This window comes from Fusarium oxysporum, chromosome III (genome assembly GCF_013085055.1).
Source record: "Fusarium oxysporum Fo47 chromosome III, complete sequence".
NCBI classification, from domain to species: domain Eukaryota; kingdom Fungi; phylum Ascomycota; class Sordariomycetes; order Hypocreales; family Nectriaceae; genus Fusarium; species Fusarium oxysporum.
In genome coordinates this window covers 3,188,869-3,212,895 of record NC_072842.1, presented here as the reverse complement: position 1 = coordinate 3,212,895, position 24,027 = coordinate 3,188,869, and the positions used below count along the sequence as shown (strand labels likewise).

Sequence of the window (24,027 nt, the reverse complement as noted above, 5' to 3'; positions counted from 1 at the left end):
TAGTTCAGCACCGTGCAATCAAATCACCTTCAGCTGTGCAGACCTAGACATGAAAAGAGGGTTCTTCTGTGAATGATGTGGATAAGGTTAATCTAGAAGAGAACAGGTCATTGTTTTTATCCACTTGGAGACCAGGTAATGTAAACAAAGTAACTACCAGTGAACGAATATTTCACGGCAATCCCTTCGTCATGGCTTGGTGCCTGAAACTCAATAGACAAAATCTCTGTGACCTGACTCGTCTTGCCTCCCTTTTGAATATTGAGGCACACATTGAGAAATCTACAGCTAAAATTGCATGGTGTAACGTCTAGCTCTCTGTTCACACAAATATCCCACTAGGTCGCCACTGTGCCGTTAACGTACTGTATAATGAATCTTGGAAGTTGAATCAAATCACATGCAGCATCACGTGTTGTCGCGGCTACGTTGATGGAGGGGTAAGCTCCCCTGACGCGTCAAGGCCCAAAGTGCTGTAATAATCGCGTCCTACAGAGCCGTTCATTATCCGTACCTTGGTAGTTGACGACGCATTGAGGATCCATATACTGCCACTAACGCGATCTCGAAAAATCGTTTATTTATCGAAATTTCGCCTACTATCAATGACCATCCATTCGTGCTGTTCAAGCCTCCATTCGTTGCTTCACAGCAGAAACAATGCCTCCCACATCTACATCAACACTTCCAGGATATGTCACCATTCGTGATATCCTGGATGGGAAGGTTGCAAACGGGGCTTTAGTCAATGTGTTAGGCCTTGTTTCTGATTTTCGTGACGCTATTCAAACAAGAAAGACAGGTGAGAATCTATCTATTCCTACCGTTGATTATGTTATCCAACGCATCTAGACTGCAAATGTCAGGTTCGGCTCTTCGACTCATCCGTAGATGATGATGGTTCAATTGCCTTCGACATCTTTCGTCCGAAAGAAAACCTACCGAATCCCAGCAGTGGCGATGTAATGCTAATCCGTCAAGCAAGAGTGAGTTAGCTAAAACATTTCAAAATGCTTGTATTGACGGTCACAAAAGGTTCAATCATATGCGTCTGGTGGCCCCTCTCTCTTAAGTAATTACAACACGAAAATCTCACAATATAAAGCCTCCAAAATACCGAGAAACCCCGGCGAAGCTTCATGCGCTCTATGTCCACCAAGTGGCCCCAAAGATACACCGCCAGGCGATAAGGAGAATGCTTTCGTGTCTGCAATGTATCACAGTATTGACAAGAGCCGATTACCTAATGAAGAAATGTTTGAGACTATGGTCGTTGCATCACGGAACGTCAAAGACAAGTTCAAACTACTTCAAGATGTCCAAGAGGGATGTTTCTGTGACATCGTCGCCCAGGTCGTTCGGCCACCCCACGATGGCGGTGACAAGATGACTTTATGGGTTTCCGACTATACAGAGAACCCATTTTTTCATAACTTTTCTATCGACTTCGACGAATCTTCTATTGGCCGAGATGGTGATCCATTTGGTTATACCGACAAGTTCACCATGGCTGCTAAGCCATCGGGCTGGCCGGGTCCTTTTGGGAAGAGATGCATTCAGATCACATGCTGGGAACCCCATGTAACTGCAATCCGTGACCAAGATATAGGAACTCTCGCATGGGTTTTGATCAAAAATCTGCAAATCAAACTAGGTCACAGTGGTGCCAACCTGGAAGGATTCTTGAGAGAAGATCGTGAGTCCCATGGACCAAAGATTGGTATTCGTATGGTAGATTCGAATCCCGACTCAGAGAATTTTGATCCGCGTGCAAAGGAGGCATTGCAAAGAAAAAGAGAATACGAGCGCTTAAGACAAGGGCAGGCCAGAGAAATCAAGGAGGCTTTGAGAGCCGGACAAAAGCGCAAGCATGGCGTAGAGTCGAAATCGGAACCAAAAAAAGGCAACTCTAGATCGAGGCGCAGTGAAAAACGATCAAAAAGCAAAGCCAACAAACAAGGTGAGGGCAGAGAGCCTACAGAACAGGGTGTGGTCCCTGTCGTGGACCTAAACATTCGAGGTAAACTCGCCTGAGCTCACAGGACTCCTTAATACAGCAGCTGACGAACTTTTAGTGAAATGCGAAAATGAAGACAAGCCGGCCAGTCTGATTGCCGAAATCACAAAACTTGTCCAGCATGAAACTACTATCGATGATGGTCTTGTAAAACTTCCTCTGCCCTTTGTGAACTTGAACTACAGAGCAAACGTTCGAGTTGTCGACTTTTCACCATCAAACCTTGCAGATTTCGCCTGTCCAAAGAAGGAATCAGAGTATGATGACCTTTCCGATGACGGTGAAGAGTCGCTGTCCAACAGCGAAACTGAAGCTGAAGATGGACAGCCAATCCAGAGAACGCTGGATGATTTCTCCAAGGTGCGAAACTGGGAGTGGCGTTTCTTTTTGGAGCTTGAAGACGCTGCAGTCGCTGAGAAACATAAGAAGCAGAGACTTTGGGTGGCAGTCGACAACCAATCTGCTCAATTACTTACTGGACTCGATGCATGTAACCTGAGACGAGATAAGCAGGCGCTGGTAACCCTCCGCGACAAGATGTTTACGCTCTGGGGAAATCTGGAGGAGAAAAAAGTCGCTGCTCAGGAAGCGGCAAGAAAGGAAAAACCTCCAGTTGATAGCGACGATGAGGATCAACGGCTGCCCGAGCCAAAGAATTTCGGCAAAGCGCAACTCACAAACCGGGCATTTCCATGTTGCGTAAAGCAATACGGTATCAAAGTTGCCGAGCCAGAACCGTCGCAAGCCAATGCAGGGAATGGGAAACGCTGGCAGAGAATGTTCCAACTCTTTGGCGCCAGAATTGTTGGAGAATAGTTTGTAGCAGACAATCAGGTCTGGTTGTGGTATTTAAGACGAGCTCAGTGACGATGGACCGTGTTTATCAGGCGTATAGGGAAAAGGCCGTGTTCAGGTCTTGATCTTACGGCGTTCACTGGCAAGTTTTGTCTCAGATAGGAGTTAAAAGCGATTAGACCGAGGCGAAGTTATTCTGATTTTGCAATGACTATAGATGTTTGTACACGCAGTCTTTTGACGCCCTAAATTCAGGTCCTCTGCCGCATACCCAGACTCCAGCATGTAAGTCCAAGGCGACAAGAGACAACATACAGAAACGAAGAAAATAAAGGAACCATCCGAAACTATACCACCCTATTCACAAAATGGAAACAGATCACGCATATCATTTCCGCCGAAGGTCGCAATAGTTATGTATCCACCATGTGAGAGGTCAAACTCGTCGTGTCTAATCCCCTATAACATCATCGTCTGATTCGTGAGCTGGTCGTTCCGCTTCTTCATCTTCATTTTCGTCATCGTCTTCGATTGGATCATCCTCAAGAAGACCCTTTGCGCGGAGATCTTCTCGGGAGCCCTCCTCTGGTGGCGGCGTGTCATCAAAGATGTCATCCTCGTCATCCTCTCCAATTACAATGGCTTCGCTAAGCTGGGCCTTCTGAGGTTTGGCGCTTGTTGGAGCCTGTGCGTGGGCGGCCTTTTTTCTTGTCCGCTCGGCCAACTTCTCTTCGTCTAGGTAGGTAACGACTTCTTTGAAGTTGTTGCCAAGTTTATTTTGGTTGCGAAGAAGACGCCGCCTTAGCTTGCCTCCGTGTGAGCCCTTATGATCCACCAGGCGAGCAGTAATCACGAGGACATATTTTGCGGTGAGTTCGCACAAAGCTTTTTCGGCCTTGAGTTCGGCAGTGAAACGCTCTTCCTCGGAAAGACCCTCGTCCTCATCCTCGTCCTCTTCGTCTTCATCATCAGCCATAGGATCTTCGTCTTCAGCTGGCTCATTTAGGGTTTTGTCCTTCTTTATCTTCTTGGCATACTGTTTTTCGGTGCCGTCAAAGATGGCAATCAACTCAGGAATGAGGCCGGATTCGATATCTTGAATCAATGTCTTGTATTTCTCGCCGTTCGAGGATTGTGACTCAGAGCTGGACGAAGGCCGGAGTTGATCAATAGTTGGGCGTAGGGTGGCGAAGGTAAGGTGAAGGTCACACAGGCTGCCAGTAGCGAATAGTCTCAACTGGTCAATGGCGGCGCGTGATGATAGGGTTTCAATAAGATGTCGGCGGAAAGTCTGTCGAAGTGCCGATAGTCGATCAAGCTCAGCATCTGCGATACTGCCAGTCGTTGACAGGAGCCTGGAATAAGCCAGCGTCTTCCACATAAAGTAGAACTGGCAGGTCTTGATCGCAAATGAGACCACCTCATCCTCGAGATCATCAATGTCTTGGTCATCGAGAGGCTCGTACTTGCCTCGATGAACAATATTGGCTAGTATTTGAATGGCAGGGTTTGTTGTTGATTCGGATGAGTCTCCGTCAGCCTCCAGGACATCGATACAGTCTGAAATGCTCGCCAGCTTGCTGATCTTGAGAAGAACTGTTGACAATTCCCTGAGAGGTGCCTCACCTAGATTACCTCTCGACGAAAGCTCATAGGTTTTGTCAAAGTTGTGAAGAGAAGTGATGACAGTTTCCCACAGGTATGACAATTTATTGTCTGTGATTTCCTCCAACTCTCCATACTGTCGCGAATGCAATAACGCCGCAGTTGCTTCTGACAAAACTCTCTTATCGTCGTGTCGGTTAAACTGTGTGACGATTTCGTCGAGCAGCTTTTCGTATCTGTTTGTGTTTTGACGTAGTTGCTTGAAGATTTCAAGATCGAGAAAATGCGCCAGACGAAGAACAATCGCGGCTGTGTCTGGCTCTGCTCCAAACTTGCTTAGAAGAGGGGGGATTACAATGACCAGCTCGGCTGCTGTATCTTCGGGGCTTATTCGCACATCCTCGGCTTCTTTGCCTGTCTGTGGCTTCTTTCTTGATCTGTCGTGGTCAGGCGCATGTGTCAGGCTGGATTTTACTGCTGAGCTCAATACATCCAGGAGTATCGATTCTTCCTCGGTAGTAGGTGCAACAGCCTTCTTGAATGCAAGATCTGGGTTGTTTCCCTTGGATCGCGATTTTGAACTCGTTGTGTGATCAAAGAGCAAATATCCTGCCAAGAGTGTCCACTGCTTTATCGCGTTGACCTTCTCGAATAGAACTTGGGCTGCCAGCGAGATCCTGGTCTCTGGAACAGCAGACTCCAAAAGATCAACCGCAACATCTAATCCCAATATCTGACCACTTTGGTGCTCCTCCTCGATCTGATTGTCATAGATAGCAAGGGTTTCGGCAAGGCACTTTAGATCAATCCATTCCATACGGGGGGCGTCAACAGAAGCCTTCTTCCCGCGAGGTATGTCCTCCGTAGCTTCAGAATCACGCAGGTCCTTCGTCTTTTCACTGATAGCGTCCTTAGTGCATGCGACGAAGAACCCAACAACCGCCTTTCGAATTCTGAGTTCATTGTCAAATATGAGCTTCCCAATAGCGTCCACCTCTTCGCCTTCTAAAAGGTCTTGGTCGCGGAGGACGTCAATAACGCCAATTGCTGCGACGCGAACGGCGACATCGGAATCTTTGCAGGCCATTTCAACCAATCGCGGGCGAAATCTGTCAATAAAGTGGCCCAGCTGCCCGGCGTCTCTCCGAAAGACTTTGGTAAGCTGCTTCAAGACCTCGAGACGAGTGGGTGCATTAGTATCTGACAGCATCCAGCCAAGATACCGGAGGTAGCCCGGCTCAAGGAAGATGACAGGCAGGGAAATGATCCAGTTCCCGAGTGCTTCCACACACTCAGTTCGAATCTTGGGATCGACATCTCGGTAACGATGCACAAAAACAGTGTCGAAAAACGACTGAATGGCATCGGCGCAAGCTTTGCGATCTTTGTTGGTCTGTTCCTTGTCACGCTTTTCTGTACTCTTCTTGAGTCTGTAGTCAAGGTCGTTGGCTACTGTGACTAGCGCACTTTGGACTGCCAAAGATATAGTGGTTGCGGTATGGCGGAAGGGTCGGAGTGATGATGAGGACATGCTAGCAAGCCATGTATGCAGGTTGTCAAGAAATGTTTCGTCTCTGTACATGAGACGACCTTGGTGCATATCAACGATGAGGCATTCGAAGAAGGAAATGAGTACGTCTCGGAAGGATCGTGAATGTTTGGTTCTGGAGATGAGAGGATAGTCGGTAATTTGTTGCTGTAATAATGTCAGCAAAATTTCCATGGCTAGAGGCACGATTGAGAATTGTAATACCTCTTGGTAAATGCTCTGAAGATCTGCCAGTCGTCCTGCAACGTTGTCCAAGTCTAAAACATCGTCTTCAGTGATGAGTTGATCACAGCCAGCGCATTGAAGGATGCAGTTCACCAAATCAGCAGTGGCTGCTACTGCGTTGGTCTTGTAACTAGCCAGCCATTCTTCTGCCACCGATTTGCTAGAATCACCCGATCCGAACAGATGGGCTTCGTAGTGTCAGCATGTAGGAAAGCACGCAGGAGGAGAAAATTGAGCCTACAGTAGAGCCCATGCCCTTTCACAGCAGCGTCTTCAATGCGAACACTCTTCTTAGGTCTGCTCGGGAGACTTTTGGCTGCATGGGTCACTCGCGCAGGCCGCAAAGGCTTGGAACCGTTGATCTTGGGCTTTTTGGCTGAAGGCTTCTTTGCGCGACTTGTTTGCGACGACTTCTTTCTAGAGCGCGGCGCGGGATGGTCTTCATCGCTGTCATTGTCGGGCTCGTTGCTCATCTCCTCGTCTGAATCGGGCGCTTCAATTTCCGCATCTTCCTCTTCGTCCTCTTCTTCGTCGTCCTGATCGTCTCGCTTGCGCTTTGGATTTGTCGATTGAGTTGCAGTATCAGGAGTAAATTTGGTGGGTGCCCTCACGACGCGTCCCGATCGGCGACGCGTTGTCGCATCAGGATCCGGAGACGGGCTCGCGTTATTGTCCATAGTGTCCCTTGGGGGTGGCCGCGATATCGGCATTTGAAATATCAATGTCTGGTGGTTAAACCCTCGATGCGAGGGTGACAATGGTGTTTTTAGCCACTTGGCGCGTCGAATGTCGCGTGGAGTAAGTAGAGTGCAAATGGGGATGGGGATGGGGATGGGGATGACGGCGCAAGCTGTTCTGGAAAGTGGGTGGGTGGTGCCAGTTTTCTTTGCCACGGGTGAACATCGGAGCAGTAGCTAAGGTACCTCACCTAATCTTCTTAACGAGTACTGGAGAGTCCTTACATCTTTACGATCAGCTTATGTCTCTAGCATCCATCTGACTTGGATACATGTGGTTGTTTCCATAGGTTCATGATATCACAATAGAATTGTGCTTTTTATAAGAGCCAATTAGCTCGACTTCACGTAGCGCCTTTGGAGCTTCCCTTTCTGCCTCTCACAAGCCACGCTCAAGCTTGATGTACGGTATAACCCCACGATCCCAGCTGATGTGGGGCCACAGCCACTGTGTTGACCAACGATCTCTTATCTCTTATCTAATAGTAGAGAACCTTTGACTCGTGCCTCAGTTTCAACTAAGGTCAGGTATTTATTTGTTAGTCAAGGTGCGTCAAGATGGAGACGCAGTCTGTCGTTACTATTGCCTGCGCCCAATCAAACTTTCGCTGATTCTTGGACTTCTACCTTTCACTATCATCGCAACATGGTTCCAAAATGGACTCGCCCTTTCCACCCTCATCCTCCTCTCCTGGCGATGGCCGCATCGTCGTTGGCCTGCTCCCTGCCGGCGAGAGCGGTCTTGAGACCATGACTTATCAGTATCCTTTGAAATTAATATCCCCGGCTCCTTCGTCTAACCAGCCAAGCACTCTCGTTTTCCTGTTATCTTATGGAGGGGGGCTTGTTGCTGGAGACGGTGTTAATCTGACAATACACGTCAAGCCGCAGGCGAAGCTCAGCATCGCTACCCAAGGTCACACAAAGATTTTCAAATCGCCTACAGCCGACGTCATTACAACTCAAAACTTGGACGTTACTATAGACGATGATGCTTCTATGTGTCTCCTTCCGGACCCTGTCCAGCCGTTCGAGGATAGTGTATACGCCCAGAAGCAAATATTCAAGCTCAGAAGCCAAGCGTCGCTCTGTCTCTTGGATTGGGTCACCCAAGGGCGTGTGGCTCGTGGAGAGAACTGGAGCTTCAGGAAATGGACAGGACGGAACGAGATATGGCTACAAGATTCTGAAACAACTTCGGCTGATAGACTTCTGGTACGAGACTCAATCATCCTATCGAGAGATGCGAGTAAGTCCGTGGGTCGCACACTACCAGAAATGATGCAGCATATGGCGATATCAGGAACTCTCATATTGCGCGGATCCAAGACCAAATCGTTGGGGGAATTCTTTCAGGATGAGTTTGCTGCACTTCCTCGCATTGGAGCCCGGGACTTCCGCTCACCAGAAGCGATGGCGCGAAGCATCACAGATGTTTCTGACTTCGAGCGTTGGCGACTACAGAGACTCAAAGAGGAGAAAGAAGGTGGTGTCCTCTGGTCTGCAGCCAACGTTCGAGGGTGCATGGTTGTCAAGTTTGGGGCAAAAACGGTTGAAGCCGGAAGAGAATGGATTGGATCAATGATTATTCAGGAAGGGAGCATTGCTTCTGAATTCGGTGACAAAGCACTGATGTGTCTTCGATGATACAAAGCCTTGGCTGCCATCACATGAAGAATAGGGACGTGTTTTTTCCGGCACTTTTGAGAAGTATACCGATTGGATATGCACAATCAATTAACGACACCATGTTGCCAGATTTAGAAGGCACATCGGTACATTCTTTGTCTAATTGTTGCAGATGCGGGAACAGTGTGGCTGGTGTATAATTGTATTCTTCATTTTGAGGTCGCCTTGGTTTATCAAAGCTTGAGCACCGCTTGAATAGCGACTCGGCCGTCCATTGTCTCCAGCCAATACGAAGAGACCGCGGCTGGTAGGATTTCATATCAAACTTGCGCAAATCGCTGAACATGCAAATATTTCTCTTATGCCGTCTTTGTATATCAGCTACACAATTTCCTGCATCTCTACCCCTAACACTATGAATTCCGTGCTTTGGAAGGAGTCTCGTATGCCATTGAGCATAGTAACAAAAGTTGGAACCTGGCAGTATAACAACACCGAGTGAGGGGAAGTGTTTTCCTTTTTTGGTACAAAAGAATTACTGCTTCACATTCATATATTCACATGACAGCATGCCGAATTTGAATATGTCCCAAGCCGGCATTAGATGCTGGCCAATAGGAACTCGGTTGGATTTCCGTATTGGGAAACGATGTGTTAACGGAGCACCATCTCAACTGATATTCTCCTATAAAACAAGACATGAGATTAAGTTGGGATTCTCGAGCTTTCTAAAGAGTCGACAGGAGTGAAATGGTTTCGAAAAATGGAAAACTCGAGGCTTGGAGCAGGAACAGTATATGTTACCTGAATATAGGCATTGTTAGTTACTGTTCTCCATACCAAACATTTTGCCTATCTGTAGAATACCTACCTATATCTTGTATGTAACGGCGATTTTTCGCTAGTTTGTTTATTTAAAACCATGAAGTAATAGGAGAAGGTTTAATTTGCCTTGAAATCAACTATCCCACCTTCAACTTCATTCACGTTCGTAACAACCTCTATTGAGATGCTTGTTCTTCAGTCCTAACCTTGATTGATGGGTGATATTAATCCTTTTCCTAGACAAGGCAATACACAAGTACTTTCCTCTCCTTTAGTTAATATCTTAGGTAGCCTTGATAAACTACCTACCTCCTTACCTAAGGTATTATATCAACCTTGAACAGATGGATAAGAGTAGGCGGTGAGTACTAGATGTCTCACAAATGGCAGAATTCCATCGTCCCCCACCATTCCGGACCCCACTATTGAACTTTCGCATTGCGACTCAGGCTAAATTTTTGAACGCTTCATCTGCGACTGAAACCTTCGATAACGACAATTACTACCCGCCGCCTACATTGACTCTCAGCCGGTAAATTATAACCTCAATATAAACAACATGAACCGTGGTAGGGCAGCGGCCCGGGGCAGTCGGAGAGGTGCGGCCGCAGCAAGTTCACGGGCAGCCGGCGAAAGCAACGCCGGCTCGTCCACTCCAGCCGTTGCAGATACTCCAGGCAGTGCGACTCCAGTACCTCAGAGTATAGCGGCTACATCAACCCGTGGAGGTGCTACCACTCGGGCGACAAGAGCTCCTGCAGCTGGTCGCTTCCGACCCAAGAACATTCGCCGAGATGAAGCCGCACGAGACAGTCTTGCCCGACAGGAGGAGCAGAAAGCGAGCGAGAGAGCAGCAGATGAGCGTAAGGCGAGAGGGCGTTCACGTTTCAGGAGTAAAAGGAGCCGTGGTGATGCCATGGGCAGAGGCGGTTTTGGTCGAGTCATTTCGGGAGCCAGCGGTCCATTCTCCTCTGGTGCAGCAGGTAAGCCTTACCTCCGAGATATCAGGACTCAATTACAGCTTTCTAACTGTCACAGGCTCTGGCGGGCGTGGAAGCGGTGGTTGGTTCGGCGGTGGAGGAAGTGGTGGTGGTGGTTTTGGGGGAGGTGGTGGAAAAGGATTCAAATCGGATTCGAAACCTGGCTTCGCTCAGGCGTCACGATCTCGCGAAGCCCGAATCAATGCGGATAAACTCCACGTTCATACTCCCGAAGAGGATCTTGATAGCGAAGACGAGGCCATGATCGAGGCGCTCAATTCCCGCGCCGTTAGCGTACTTCCTATGGGCATATACCGACGAGAGCATAAGGATGAGGGCGTCATAGTGGCCACCACAGCAGAATTAGAAGCCGCGGAAAATGCTCAAGCTATTCCTCCCACCCCTTCAAAGGAAGAGGAAAGCCTTTGGGTGGACGGCGACGCAGACGAGCCTCTTTCAACGGACGAGAGCGCAGAGGACGGTGGCATCTGGAAGAATAACTCGAAAACGCCAGTCATTAAGAAGGAGCCCGGACTCGACGACTCCATGGATTTGGATATCGAGGCAAAGGCCGATGCAGGAGACAAAGACAAGCAGGCTTCCGAAACACCAGCGCCACAGACCAAGAAGCCAAAGCAAGACCCAGAAGAAGCCATGATCCAGACAGATCTGGAGATTCTCGCTAACGAATTGGGTGCTGTCGAAATATCCGAGGGCGAAGACGGCAAAACAGAAGGCCCGAGCAACAAGGATGGTCGCATGTACTTATTCCAGTTCCCTCCTGTCTTGCCCCCTCTAAAGCCAATTACCCAACCCAGCTCCATCAATAAAGTCAAGCCTGAGCCTGGTGAGGGCGAAGACAATGTCCTGGAATCAACACCAGCCGCCGCTGACACAGAGCCCGTGGATCTTACCAACGACAAGAACACTACAGGATTTAATGTACCCGGCTTTGAAGACCCCGAGCAGAAGGCTGGTTTCATGTCCAGCCTGCTATCAACAGGCGGTATGGTAGGCCAACTAAAAGTACGCAAGTCAGGCCGTGTAGAACTGGACTGGGGTGGCAGTACTATGGAACTGAACCCTGCCACAGGGATGAATTTCTTAACAACGGCCGTCATCATTGAAGAGAATGACGAGAAACCTCGTCCGGGGGTTATTGGTGGAGAGAGTATTGGAATGGGCAAGATTATGGGCCGCTTTGTACTTGCGCCAAAGTGGGATGATGAGGAGGATTGGGAGGTCTCATCCGAGGACCTAAGGATTGAATAAGGACCATCCCACGGCCATGTGCTGATTTATGAGCACCATATCAACCCTAAAGACATGTCACAGATACACTTGAAGACGATGACCGAGCAAGAGTCGCTCAGCGAAGAATAAACAAAGATACCCAAACTACACCATCAAGCCTTTCATGATTATAGAGTGTGTCATGCCTATCAAACATGTACAGTCTATTAGGCGTTTTCAAGCATGTGAACCATCGGTATCAATGTTGATGATGATGAATGAGTCAAGAAAGTTGAAGAAAGCGTTGTAAAAATGCTTGATTATCATAAACACATTAGAGGCTAACAAAACCTGTGAACCTTATTCAATGCGCCATCTATCAGGCCCCTATTGACTCGTAGCCTTTTACTAACCACCTGCTGCCTCTCCTTTTAGAGGCCAAACCCATTGTGGCAAACCTTGATGATTTTGCTTCCCTGTATGTTCCAGCCCAAGCCTATTCCTAACGCCTGTTGCTCCCTTTCCCGAATGAATACAAGTACAAAATAGTCCCCTGTAAGATGTCGTTGTCGCGACAGAAAAAGAGAGGAATAGCTATCTATCTGGCTCTTCCATCTCCGTTGGGTATCATATCATAATTCCATTCATCTGCCTCTGCCCCTGATATTATCGCGTTCGAGTTCTTGGCTGTATGCCTCGAGGTCGTGGATTTGGTCGAAAGAGCTAGAAGCGGAGCGATCATTCCGACTTTGCCAGGACGATGGGGGCGAGCTATTGCCTTGTATCACCAGGATCTCGCTCTTAACGATGCTCGCTTGACCAGGTGAGATAGGGCCGTCGGCCACGTGTCGAGGAGGTAAGATTTCGATATCGTTTGGGTGTGACAGGGAGTTCGTGTTGTTTTGTGATACCATGTTGGTCAGTGAGACATCGTCAGGGCCAAAGCCTGGCATAATCAGAATTCCGGGCTTGGAACGGTTTGCGTTTGATCTGACAGCGGCAGAGTGGCCTGTGCCATAAGTGTTTTCGGTCGATTCGAAGCCTCTGATCCTCATAGCACGAAGAAGTGGTCGGATGGTAGCTAGACTTGATGCAACAATAGCGACACCCGGTTCTATCAGTGTCCAAACCATGGCATCGGTTCCAGCAACTTGGAAAAGTCAGTTAGGCGAAGACTACATATCCGGGCGCTACTCACATAGAATATCTTCCGTATCAGTAAGATCCGCAAGGAATCGTAGGCGTACAAGGGTCGCGACACTGGCACTTGATGGTATGTGAGACGAGGTTCTGAACAACGAGGAGAGCCAACTCACAATATACCTAGCCCCAAAATTGCAATAACAGTTGCCTTTGCTTGCTTGGTCATCTTGACCGACCACAGCATTGGGATTGGTAGAAGGGCCTATAGAGCGTTCAGTATTGTGCAGCAGCTTAGCAGATGAGACAAGTGTTTCACTTACGTAGAGCCAGTCAGAAACGACTGTCATAACACTTATGGCATAGGCCGCTGAGACGATCTGGTCTGCACTCACACAAGTACCGTCTTTGATCCTGAAGTCCCACTGCATTTCGACTGGTTTGCACTGGAATAAGTTCCAGAAAAAGAGAACTATACTCCAGACGCTGATAATAGCTAGACTGATCCAGATAATCCAGACGTAGACCCGTTTGACACATAAACGGAGCAAGAAGACACCAATGCTGAGTTTTATGAACATCATGTCCAAAATATAGGTCGCTGTTGCCAAAGCCTGCCACTATAATGGAGTAAATATCTGACCAAGACTGGGTGTCGATGGAGAAGAGGATGCCTACCATAAGGGCTTGAACTTTAGCCTCATCGGGTTTGATGGCGTCATTGTGCTTTCCGATTCCCTGCTGAACACCTTCAAGGATGAAGGCACATGATATCGTGAAGATGATCTATCTCTTGGTGAGTGTTGTCCTATGTAATGTAACGAGGAATTTACCTGAGCAACGAGCATAAGCCAGTCATCGAGCTGCAAACTTTTCATCAAGACAGCCCTTGTATAGGTGCGCAGCCCGACAGAGAACCAGCTTAGTGTCAACAGAGTGATCGCTGTTGCGACCAAAACAGACCCGTTCTCTTCATGAAGGTCAATATCTTTATTAGTGGCCATGGCGCTGTAGCGTCACGAACAACTTTTCGAGCTCGAGCATGGCCCAGTCCTCAAAAGCCGTGGGAGAATCAAAAGAAAAAGCTCAAAGTGGAAAGAAATCAAATAAATTCACAAAACAGAATTAATGGGAAGGACGCAAGGGGGGGCTCACTATGAGATATATCTCACAGCTGCGAGTGAATCACACATGCTAGGATTGCACCAACCGACCCGGCGGATCTGATCAAATGCAGGGCAAGGGTCTCCAACTCATAGCTGGCGATTGGGGGGGGGGGGGTCAAATTGAAGTTGATGTATGTAGAGCATGGGTGTGATACGCCGGATGCAAGGTACCAGACCTGCCACTGACCGAGAAGAGAGAGAGGGTGTGAATCTGATGTCTTCAAAGCACCCTTGCATCTTACCGTCTTGAAGACCATTTTGAGGCATGTTTCTAGCCGAATTCTTCAAGCCACTAGCTAGCGGGAGGCGATGTTGCATCCGCGAGTCCATGGAAATTCTGCAATAGGCCATGGAGGGAACAGTGCATCTGTCAAAGTCCTGTTTGGTCCAGCCTAATTGCAGGCAAGGCTGGTGAGGCTTCGCCAGACCAGGTTGTTTGTCGAGGCGATGGCGTCAATCCGCGCATGATAAGCAGTAACATCATATTGAGCAAGCTTGTACTGGATGACACAGTCAAGCTTTGCATACCAAGAAGCAAACCTTGAGTCACCACGATGGTACGTAGCGCAGATGTTGGAGATGGTTAGGTTTGGGAAGAAAACAAGCGTATTGTTTGAACCAAGTGCCCTGTTTAGCGTTCCGAAGCCAGCGGCAACTATCTTTCCCTAGTTGAACGCCAAACATCGGGGTTGGGAATACTTACAGTTAGGACTTAATAGAGTTTTTGGTAACTTGACCAAATCAAATGCACATCATGAACAGTCCCAAGCAAGGAGGTGAACAGAGACATGCTAGCATGCGCAATCATACGACAAGCAAACAGCTCAGGTTGTGAGGTCTCAAGTCTCCCTGTTAGCCAATTTAGTTGAGGCTCCGAGGGTTAACTTTGATCAAAGATAGTGAGAATAGAAAGATCTTCGGTCTTCTCCACGATAAAAATCAGTCGCTAGACTCTCCCAAGATGCTCTCCCGATAGTGCGAACCCGAAGCTATGGTAGGACGTTCTGATGATCCGCACTTCACTGCGGAATTCCGGTTTTGGTTCAGCCATCGTTTCAGTATCAGCTCGCAGGAAAGTCTAGACTAGTTCTAAATCCCTGTCAAAACCTGACATTTGGGGCAACCAAAGACTGCATCCTTGTCTGCGAAGAATCGGTCATTACAACTCGCAGTAAGCCACCTATGAGGCCTGGCACTGAATACGGCGTCTCTTCTTAATTTCCTCTGGGCTGAGTCCGCTCATAGATGCATTAGTCGCTTTTGAATTGGACTTTTGAGATCACCATTGGGAAGTGGGGAGACGTTGAAGCACAGGGGCCTGGCGTTCATCAGCCCAGTTCGCTTCCAGCATGCCTATCAGCTGTAGCCTGTGAGTCCCTTGTCGATACGTAACTAGCATGAAGTTCATGAATATCAGTAGGCGACACGCGAGGGTTGGCATAGTGGGAGTGAAACAGTGGTGATTCGAGAGCAATTTGCTGGGTGTGTCAAGGCATTTCCGTCCGTGATCCATCTCACAGGCACAGCATGGTCAGTTTCCCAAACCAGACACGTGCAGCCCCTGTCGTGAGAACCCATGCCCCTGTACATCTTCAGTTTTGACGGGTTTTTGGTGTGACCATGCCAGAGCAAAAGGCCAAAAATGCCTGTCGGTCATCAGCTTCGCTAGCGGTTTATCTCCCGATGATTCCGATTTGTGTGTGTGATCCTGGCATGGTAGCTTATTGCGGCTATTCGTCTAATCATCTCAGGGGATTCAGCGATAGAAGATTTATAGATTGATGTAGAACATGAGATGTCTTAAAGGTAGATAAAGTCAGTACCTTTAGATGATAAAATTGTCTGATAGGAGGACGGCAAGACGGTTACATCGGAAGGCGTTCATCCGTGGTTCCATGTTACTATGTCTCTTTGAACGTGCTTCTTCCCGTCCCGTTCCGCAAAAAGCAATGCACCTGCCAACTGCAATTGCTAAATTAGAGAAATACTTGCAACATGTTGTGCAGGGTGACCTGAGAGTTCCTTCTGTTTTCGTAAATGTCTAAGTATTACCCCTATTAAATATCCAGAATCAGTGGACTTTGCTCTATGCTATTGATATCTAGTTCACATTTATATTCGAGATTCTCTCTACCAAGTCCTTATTCGGATCGTGCCAGAAAGTGACTTGTACGATTCTGCAGATCTTATTGGAACGCCAGATATAAGTGTCCAACCCGATAAGTTGGAATTTTCATCCGATTGGCCGATACCGGGGTTTGAAAGTTCCGACAGCCCAAGACCCCCTCATCTTGGTCTAAGGAATGCCGATGTCTAGAACTGGGAACAACACCCGCCCCCAATTTAAGAAGCTTCTGCTATAAGAAACGGCCAAAAGAACTAACGCCTCCGATCTGAGTTTCTCGCATCTAATACCCAATCCTTCACTGACCTCCGCGAACAACCCTGTGATCAACATTTCCTTTCGGGTCATAGCGTCGATAGTCACCCATAAAGCGAAACAAGATGGCCGATATTGCCGAAGACAAATCTCTGGGGCTCACTTATGCGTCTCACCAATACGGGAAACATAACCGTCAGAAACTAGGCGTATGGCGGTTTGCTGATCGTCCGGCCCAAACAACTGGTTATTGGGTGGTGTGAGGGTTTCCCATCGATCTACTATTTCTCCGGTTTCACTAACAGCTTTCAGCTTCATCCATGGAGGTGCCTGGCGTGATCCTCGTAACGATGAGAACGATTTCACCGAGTCTATCAAGCGCATTGTCATCTCGGGTGCAGTCGCGATACTGGATATTGCTGGCTTTGTCAGTATCGACTACCGGCTATCACCTCATCCAGACTTCCCCCAAGAGTCTGCCACTGTAAAACACCCAGATCATTTAGAAGATATCTGGTCAGCTTTGAACTATCTACAAGGCAAGTACGAGCTGTCAAACAACTACATCCTGGTCGGTCACTCTGCCGGTGCAACACTCGCGTTCCAACTTCTCATGAGTGGGGACATTCTCGCCTCTCACCCCAAGGGACCCTTGCCCATTGCCATTGTTGGAGTATCAGGTATATTCGATCTTGTTGGGCTCAACGACAGGCACAACGGCGGGTATGCTGGCTTTATCGAAGCCGCATTTGGTGACGATAAGTCTGCCTGGGAGAAAGCCTCACCAGCTCGGTTTGGATCAAGCTTCAAAGACAACTGGGCAAGTGGGAAATTAGCAATGCTTGCATGGTCTGCTGAGGATACACTTATTGATGAGCCGGAGATTGATAATATGGCATCTCTGCTAACAGAGCAGGGACTCAAAGTGGAAGTTAATAAGCACCTCAGAGGCGAGCACGATTTTGTATGGCAAGACGGGAGCCAGATTGCTCGCCTAGTCATCACGACTCTTCATCACTTACACAGGATATGAAAAGGCCTCTGATGCATTACATTCAATTTAAACATTACCATTTACTTGTTGCCTTACTCAAAAGCCCATGCCTCCTTACTCAATCATAAGTACCGAATTGTTGTATCCCTGTACATGCCTAATCTTTTTGCCTCTTTATTTCTTTTTCATCAAAACAAATCCGGTTGACGCAACTCTAGATGAAGCAATCATGAGAGCACCAAACAAAAACACAGTACCACCCCAAATCTGTGCATATACAAAATTGCCATTCGATTTATCCAGGATGGCACCAGCAGTCGGTGGTCCGGCCAAACTGGCAAATGCAGAAATCGTCTGAACCATACCGAAGCGAGTACCCATCTTGCGGGGATCTTTATTACTTGGTCAGTCATATACAAGAGGACAACAAGGCAAAAGTCGGAGGGTCTCTTACCTTTGGTCAAGCTCGCATTAGCACCAACGAATGTTCCCTGACACGCGCCGTTCACGAACCCAAAGAAGACGCAGAAAGCGTACATGCCGGCGACGGACTTGACGCCAATCCAGCAGTACACCATGACGCTGAGTGCAGTCATCCCAATAAGGAATGCGTTTATCGGTCCCAGGATATTGTCAGCCAGGTAACCCATTATAGGCCGTGCAGGAATACTCATTGCGTTCACAATCAGTAGCAAGCTGACAGCTTCAACTGCTGTAAACCCAATTACGTTGCGAGCATAAACATTGATCTGTTTACTGTTAGCGACAAAATCGCAGTACGGCTGGTCTTAAAAAGGAGTCACTTACATAAAAGAAACCAAAGTATAATGCATAAAAGTTCAGAAACGCGCCCAGCACGAACAATAAATAGGGGAGTTCCCTGAAGGCTTCCCATTCTATCAGGGGCCCTGATTTTCTCGGAGCGAGGTACGGCTTTAGTATGAGATTTGCGGCAACTATCAAGACGAGAGCGACAAAACCAGCACAGCGGACAGCCCATGGGAAACCGATTTGTGGGATGAGATATTGGAGTGTGGCAGGGAAAATGATGGAACCCAGCCCAGTGCCCGTAGCAGCCAACGCCAGAGCAAATGCCTTCTTGGCTTTGAAATAAGAACCAACAACAGTCACAGCAGGCATGAATAGTAAGGCTAAGCCTATACCTGTGCAGACACCCTGAGACAAGAATATTTGCCAGTACTCTTTACACAGACTGGTCATGAAGGTTCCCAAGATAGCCAGGAAGCTTCCGAAGGCGACAGTCTCTCTGGTATATCCAGCATCGGCAAGACGGCCGGCTGGGCCACAGAACGCGAACGTCAGGAAAGTCTGACAGGAACCGATCCACGAGATTTGTGACGAAGGCAATCCAAGCGATTCTTCATAGTGAAGCTGGTATACACCAAAGGAGGCGGGGTAACCCCATGCCAAGCAATTGATGAAGACACCAGCAAGAACTTGGGACCAGGCTGTGAAGCCTCCGTCTGGTGGGTCGAAGCTTTCAGGATCAAAGACTGGAGGAGGGGCGTTTGTGTTTGAAATAGTGTGATGGAGGTTCTGAGGGTCCTCGGGATTGCCTTCAGAAGGACATGGTGACGATTGCCTCCGAGTTGGCGTCTTCTCTACATCTTTGCCAAACATTGTTGATACGATAAAGTGTGTGATATTAAGGTGTGTTCCATTGATATGCTAGGACATGGACTGGCCAGCAAGTAGTAGAATTTGAGGTTGCTGGGCATAGTTTCAGGGCTACTCAACTGGGATGGCTGACAACTATATACGTCCTGGTCTCTGCCCCATCCCGATCAGAGTCGATTCCTTAATAATTGAGTCAAAGATTTTTCTCGAAGGGCGCAATCCCATGGTCGCTTGCCGATATCGCGCCCCACAAACCCCAGATCGGGTTACTATAGTCGTTGCTCTCAATTTCAGTCAACATCATTTGCTGGCCTATAGTGAATCATGGGGTTACACTTCTGAGTGCCAACCGCGCCCTTCAATTACATTGGTAGCCGGGTCAAACAGAGCCGGATTTACGGGTAGCACGACACAGGTATACTGTCCATCACGAGGCCATAATGTTGATGTCGGCTTGCAAGAAATCGGCCTCCACGAAAAGCATTATAAACTTAAATAAAATCAAGAATCGAGTTGGAAATTAAGTATCTAAGTAAAATTCTCCCAAATGAATAATAATTTATCAATATCAGCTAATGGTCCATTTAGAAGTCCCACCATATTTGAACAAAAGACGCGAAAAGTATTGCCGTTACTTCATATTCAGGGTAACCTCAGCCGGTCGCCCCACTAACCGCCGACGAACCGAACCCCACCGACCCCCGCTCCGATGGCCGGCATTGTTTATTTCCGGAGTCGGAAGTCCGTTGGTCTGACGCGTGGGGCCAATAAAACGTCTCCGAAGAAGTCACGGGTGGTCGCGGCCGGAGCCGGCGCCAGGGGTCAGGATAAACAACGATAATCAATGGTCAAGATTCTTGTGCGACCGCTGAAGAGTTTGCGCCGTTCATGAAATAAGTTGTTGCTGTTGTTCTGGAGGAATGTTTGAAACATCATGATAGCATAAACTTAGACATTGACTTTGTGATAATCGCAATTGACTTACGTTTTGAAACGGCACAGCCCGCATCTCAAATTTTAAGCATATATACTCGAGTTTAACGCACAATTGACCAACCCGGAGGTTGATTATTTTATTCTGTCAACCAACGTCCATGCCCTAGTCAGTCAAAACAGAAACCAAAAAACACGAGAAGAAATTACCCCGCGCTCGTGATGGAGGGGTAAAAACAACAATGGCGGTAAAGAAAAAAATGATGTAAGACTGTCACGTGATGCAAGATCCCGTCCAACGTCCAATCGGCTTATAGATCGTCTCCGCATCGGCAAAAGGTGGAGCGGGAACGGCACGCTAGTTCAGGTTGTGATGGTGGGGGGGAGCGGATTTGCGGTAGGGGTGTAGGTTAGACCACAACATCTCTGCACAGAATATTGTGATATATTGAGTCGGAATATATATGATGGAAAAAAAAGGTCGAGGTGGAGGTGTAGTTTCGTGAGGCGTGATGCGGAAGTCTCACTCTAAACGTTGCAATTGACCGTTTCGGGGCGTTTCGGCAAACGATGCCGAAGTTCCGGGCTTGCGCTGTTGCGAAACGGCCTCAAAACACAAGCCTTGGTCAATATCAGCAATCACTGTTTAAATGTGCCCCAAAACATTGGTAAAGCGGTCGCGCAATGCCAGAATCCATGCCTTATCATTTTGAAGACGTTATATGAGCAGCGCATTACGGTAGCTCGTGTCGCACACTTTCACATTCACGCGCACTGATGAACCTAATTAATCTCAGGCATGTTGTATGAGGTGAGTTGCGTACAACAAGATATAGAAAAGTCGCTAGAAAACAGAATGAGACATCGGAAACATTTGGCCTTTTGCCACATTAACCCGTTCCTTTGCGCGGCCGGTGTGGCATCCAGACAGCATCCCTTTTTAGTCATGCATCTCGATCAGAATGCGCCTCACGTACGCACACGATAAACCTTCCATACACCGTTCCTGTCCTTCCTTCTAAACCTTGGGAGATTTTCCAAGCACCACGCCCCTTGTTCCCCACCGTATCGCACCTTTTTTGAGTGGTTTGCTTTATGGAGCTGCCGCCCACAAGTCCATCGCGATTCAGAGGCGGCTGACAGTCAACCTCGTTGAGCCTGGAGGGAACAAAAGCAATGTTGAATCGGAGGAGAAAGAAATTTTTTGTTTTGAAAAAGACACTCGACAACTCCTACATCTTGCCTCCAAACGCCGTATAAGGAGTGTAATGGCCGAACGGCCGTCGTTATTACATCCTCCTGAGTATCATCATGAGTGCTGCCCTCTCGCCTGCAAGCCAGAAGAACCAGGGAAAACATAAAAAGAAAACACTTGAGTGCATGGCCCATTTGTTGGTAAACTGTTGGGACCCGTTGGGAGATTTGTACAAGTCATTCATGCCACATCGACAAAGATGACAAGTAAGCCGACAACAACGCTAGTGAAACTGCTGTATCAAAGCTCAAAGACCAGTATATACGACAATATTGAAAACCTTCAGGCGGTGTGGCTGAAGCCAGGCGCTTATCGCTTGCGCTTCTTGGACTTATCCAATGTCATGGCAGCCGCCGCGATGGGCGCAGCGGGTAATAGCGCAGGCTGGACAACGGCGGTGACCTCATCCTTCTTGATGGGTACTCCCATGTGACGACCGTATCGACCCTTTCGGCCGTTGCCCTCATCCTCACTAATGCACTGGTCTGCCGACAGGCCAGCATCACGACAGCGTCCGCAAGGCCTTTGGCGATCACAGCCCTTCTTGCTCTTTCTGCAGCGTTGGCAGCGAGGTTTGGTAGAAAGATCAGGCTGGTCATCCTCACCAGGGGCAAGGGGAGTCTGTCCGGTAGACGCAACTGATTGCTTTCGCGAAGGGGGCATAGAAGCTGGGGACATTGGGCCACTTGGGACAGGGGGCAGCTTCTTTCCCTTAGCGCCATTAGAGGGACGGGCAGTCTTGGAGGACTTGGCCGATGGTGCTTTAGAAACAGAGGCAGATGCCTTAGGTTTAGTAGAGGCTTTCGGAGTCTTGCCAGGCTTGCTCTTGCCGGTGGAGAGTAGAGACTCGTCAGCGCCATCCTCATAGTCGGCATCGTCTCCACTAACTTCGGCACTTTCAGGGGGTGGCATGAAGTGTGACTCGGTAGTCTGATAGACGTTGCCAACAGTGCCGGAAATATCTAGCTTCTGGCGTCGCGCAGGAGGCAATTCGGCCTCACTCTCGCTTTCGCCATCACTAGTAGCGCCAGTAGAGGAAGCAGCATCAGCCCTGCCACTAAATGTATCGTCGAGAGTAGAAGCAGAAGTTCGGCCGTGGGAGACGTTGGACATGTCACCAAGTCGCATCAGCTGGATAGCAACGTCCTTGTCCTCTTCAGACACACAACTGCCAATAGTTGGGTCAGGAGTAGGAAGAATTCCCATGGCACTACTGGTATATCCGCCACTGTTTCGGTTGCGGCGATCGGGTCCCGGGGTTGAGTAGAGATTGGGATGCGTGATGCCATGAGAATATCCTTGGGGCGACTGCATAGGGCGAGGGTTTGTGAAGGGATTTTGATGAGGCTGCACGAATGGCATTGCGGGGCGATGAGGCTCAGCTCGGCGAGCAGGAGATACTGAAGGATTCGATGTCGCCGCAGGCATCTGGGGCGGTGCGAACAATGGAAGTTCCTGTAGCCCGACGTTGTCAGTCTCTCTGAGCCCGCCTTATCAAAATGGCGGTCTCCACTTACCGAGCTTTCGAACTTGGCCCTCTTACGACGGCCACCTTCAACGATGTTCTCGACACTGATATCAGTAGTAGGTAGTTGGTCCTTGTTCTTTCCAGATGTCGAGTCATGCTCATCATTGCTGCTATAGCCATTTATACTGTCGCTGTATAGTTCGGTATGACTCCGAGAGGCAGAAGCTCGGGTCTTGGATGAGCGAGAACGACCCTTCTTCCCATTTGTGCTGGCAGAAGCACTTCTTCGGCCACGAGCAGTGTTGGGGGAAGGGCTTCGTCTCCGCGATGTCCGAGAGCTGGGTCTGGACAACTCTTGGGGAAACCGCTGAGCCTGAGTGGCAGCATAGCCATTGTCGCTGTAGTAAGGGTGGGTGCCAACTGATGAGTTATGGTAAGGGTGGGGTGAATACGTAGTTGCATTCGCCGGAGGCTCCTCTATAACCCTGACGTATACTACCATATTGTTTCGAAAGTTCTCGTACCGGGCAATAAGAGTGTTCCCAAGATCATCTTCGAAACTGACTCCCTTTGACCCGGTCGGACCCGAGTACAGACCATAAAAGTTCTTTACGGTAGTGACAATGGAGTCCGTTGTGTCGTGGGGGTATATTTGCACTCGCATTGGCAAGCGCGCACGGCAATGGGGGGATTCGAGAAACAATAGCTCAAATGCGACGTTCTTGGGTGTTGATGTCTGTTGGGGTGAGACACTGCCGCCATTTGAGGACGCTCCAGAAGGAACGATAGCAGTGTTGAGAGGCGACATTGAGGCCATTGTGAGGCTAAGAGGGTGTTTATTGTGTCGGTGGAGATGGACGTTGTAGAATTGAAGGGTGTAGTTGGGTTGATGGGTTTCAAAGTGGTGTTTGCGGGCTTTGCCTGGGATAGACTGGGCCCGGCCCTGTTCACGACAAGATCGCTCAACAGTACGCTCAATACTATATGCGACGGTCAAGGACCAGAAAAGCAGACAAGACAAGATATGTAAAAAGTGATGTCAAAATGTAGATGAAGAACCAAGGGATAATCAACATCCACGCCGTAGGCGGTAAGCGCCGAGTCTTGTGTGTGTCTGTGTGGTCTCAGGGCTTTGGACTTGCGGTGCGTATGACGACGATGAACGGTGGAGGGTTTTCGTTAGAACGACAGCGACGGTAAAAAGATCGATATGCTGTTTGTTTCGAAGCCTGTTAGCAACTGAGAAACGGCTGGATGGTCTGAGGAACCGCCGAGTAGATGATGAAGAGGACCCCTCGAGTAGAGGATGGATAGGTTGAGGGTCGGGGCAGTCTGGCGCTTCTTGGGACGGGGACAACGGATGAAGCAGAGAGGACATGAAGCTTAGGGACTCAGGATGGAAGAGGGGAGAATCGGGGCCTCGAGATTGGGTCTCGATGGGGATCGCGCATAATAACA

General features: G+C 48.6%; 9 protein-coding genes across 9 annotated transcripts; 4 read left to right on the top strand and 5 right to left on the bottom strand.

The window, feature by feature from the left end:
* Positions 1–647: 647 nt before the first annotated feature.
* FOBCDRAFT_290422 (uncharacterized protein) lies at positions 648–2,833 on the top strand (the record flags this gene model as incomplete). The annotated part of the gene is made up of 4 exons (XM_031176939.3): positions 648–802; positions 853–986; positions 1,036–2,020; positions 2,076–2,833. The coding sequence occupies exons 1-4, from the start codon at positions 661–663 to the stop codon at positions 2,831–2,833; spliced, it is 2,019 nt and encodes a 672-aa protein (XP_031048072.2). The 5' UTR covers positions 648–660.
* A 430-nt stretch (positions 2,834–3,263) lies between these two features.
* FOBCDRAFT_130934 (uncharacterized protein) lies at positions 3,264–6,868 on the bottom strand (the record flags this gene model as incomplete). The annotated part of the gene is made up of 2 exons (XM_059607876.1): positions 3,264–6,379; positions 6,433–6,868. 2 exons carry the CDS (start codon positions 6,866–6,868, stop codon positions 3,264–3,266), a joined length of 3,552 nt encoding a protein of 1,183 aa, XP_059464475.1.
* A 585-nt stretch (positions 6,869–7,453) lies between these two features.
* Positions 7,454–8,751, top strand: FOBCDRAFT_24221 (UreD urease accessory protein-domain-containing protein). The gene has a single exon (XM_031176936.3). The coding sequence runs from the start codon at positions 7,586–7,588 to the stop codon at positions 8,573–8,575; it is 990 nt and encodes a 329-aa protein (XP_031048069.2). The 5' UTR covers positions 7,454–7,585; the 3' UTR covers positions 8,576–8,751.
* A 1,016-nt stretch (positions 8,752–9,767) lies between these two features.
* FOBCDRAFT_24219 (RNA polymerase III RPC4-domain-containing protein) lies at positions 9,768–11,774 on the top strand. Its single transcript, XM_059610456.1, has 2 exons — positions 9,768–10,365; positions 10,421–11,774. The coding sequence occupies exons 1-2, from the start codon at positions 9,942–9,944 to the stop codon at positions 11,632–11,634; spliced, it is 1,638 nt and encodes a 545-aa protein (XP_059464474.1). The 5' UTR covers positions 9,768–9,941; the 3' UTR covers positions 11,635–11,774.
* Positions 11,775–11,899: 125 nt separating this feature from the next.
* Positions 11,900–14,022, bottom strand: FOBCDRAFT_218626 (uncharacterized protein). The gene is made up of 6 exons (XM_059609506.1): positions 13,569–14,022; positions 13,414–13,521; positions 13,059–13,355; positions 12,912–13,000; positions 12,794–12,861; positions 11,900–12,745 (listed from the first exon to the last, which is right to left on the bottom strand). The coding sequence occupies exons 1-6, from the start codon at positions 13,737–13,739 to the stop codon at positions 12,240–12,242; spliced, it is 1,239 nt and encodes a 412-aa protein (XP_059464473.1). The 5' UTR covers positions 13,740–14,022; the 3' UTR covers positions 11,900–12,239.
* Positions 14,023–16,406: 2,384 nt separating this feature from the next.
* Positions 16,407–17,314, top strand: FOBCDRAFT_271274 (Alpha/Beta hydrolase protein; the record flags this gene model as incomplete). Its single annotated transcript, XM_031176927.2, has 2 exons — positions 16,407–16,540; positions 16,594–17,314. The coding sequence occupies 2 exons, from the start codon at positions 16,407–16,409 to the stop codon at positions 17,312–17,314; spliced, it is 855 nt and encodes a 284-aa protein (XP_031048060.2).
* A 67-nt stretch (positions 17,315–17,381) lies between these two features.
* On the bottom strand, positions 17,382–19,023 carry FOBCDRAFT_24190 (major facilitator superfamily domain-containing protein). The gene is made up of 3 exons (XM_031176929.3): positions 18,083–19,023; positions 17,730–18,024; positions 17,382–17,667 (listed from the first exon to the last, which is right to left on the bottom strand). The coding sequence occupies exons 1-3, from the start codon at positions 18,914–18,916 to the stop codon at positions 17,450–17,452; spliced, it is 1,347 nt and encodes a 448-aa protein (XP_031048062.1). The 5' UTR covers positions 18,917–19,023; the 3' UTR covers positions 17,382–17,449.
* A 1,888-nt stretch (positions 19,024–20,911) lies between these two features.
* FOBCDRAFT_24175 (uncharacterized protein) lies at positions 20,912–21,322 on the bottom strand. Its single transcript, XM_059610393.1, has one exon. The coding sequence runs from the start codon at positions 21,233–21,235 to the stop codon at positions 20,990–20,992; it is 246 nt and encodes an 81-aa protein (XP_059466964.1). The 5' UTR covers positions 21,236–21,322; the 3' UTR covers positions 20,912–20,989.
* On the bottom strand, positions 21,323–23,563 carry FOBCDRAFT_24174 (uncharacterized protein). The gene is made up of 2 exons (XM_031176925.3): positions 22,619–23,563; positions 21,323–22,556 (listed from the first exon to the last, which is right to left on the bottom strand). The coding sequence occupies exons 1-2, from the start codon at positions 23,384–23,386 to the stop codon at positions 21,411–21,413; spliced, it is 1,914 nt and encodes a 637-aa protein (XP_031048058.2). The 5' UTR covers positions 23,387–23,563; the 3' UTR covers positions 21,323–21,410.
* Between the last annotated feature and the right edge of the window lie 464 nt (positions 23,564–24,027).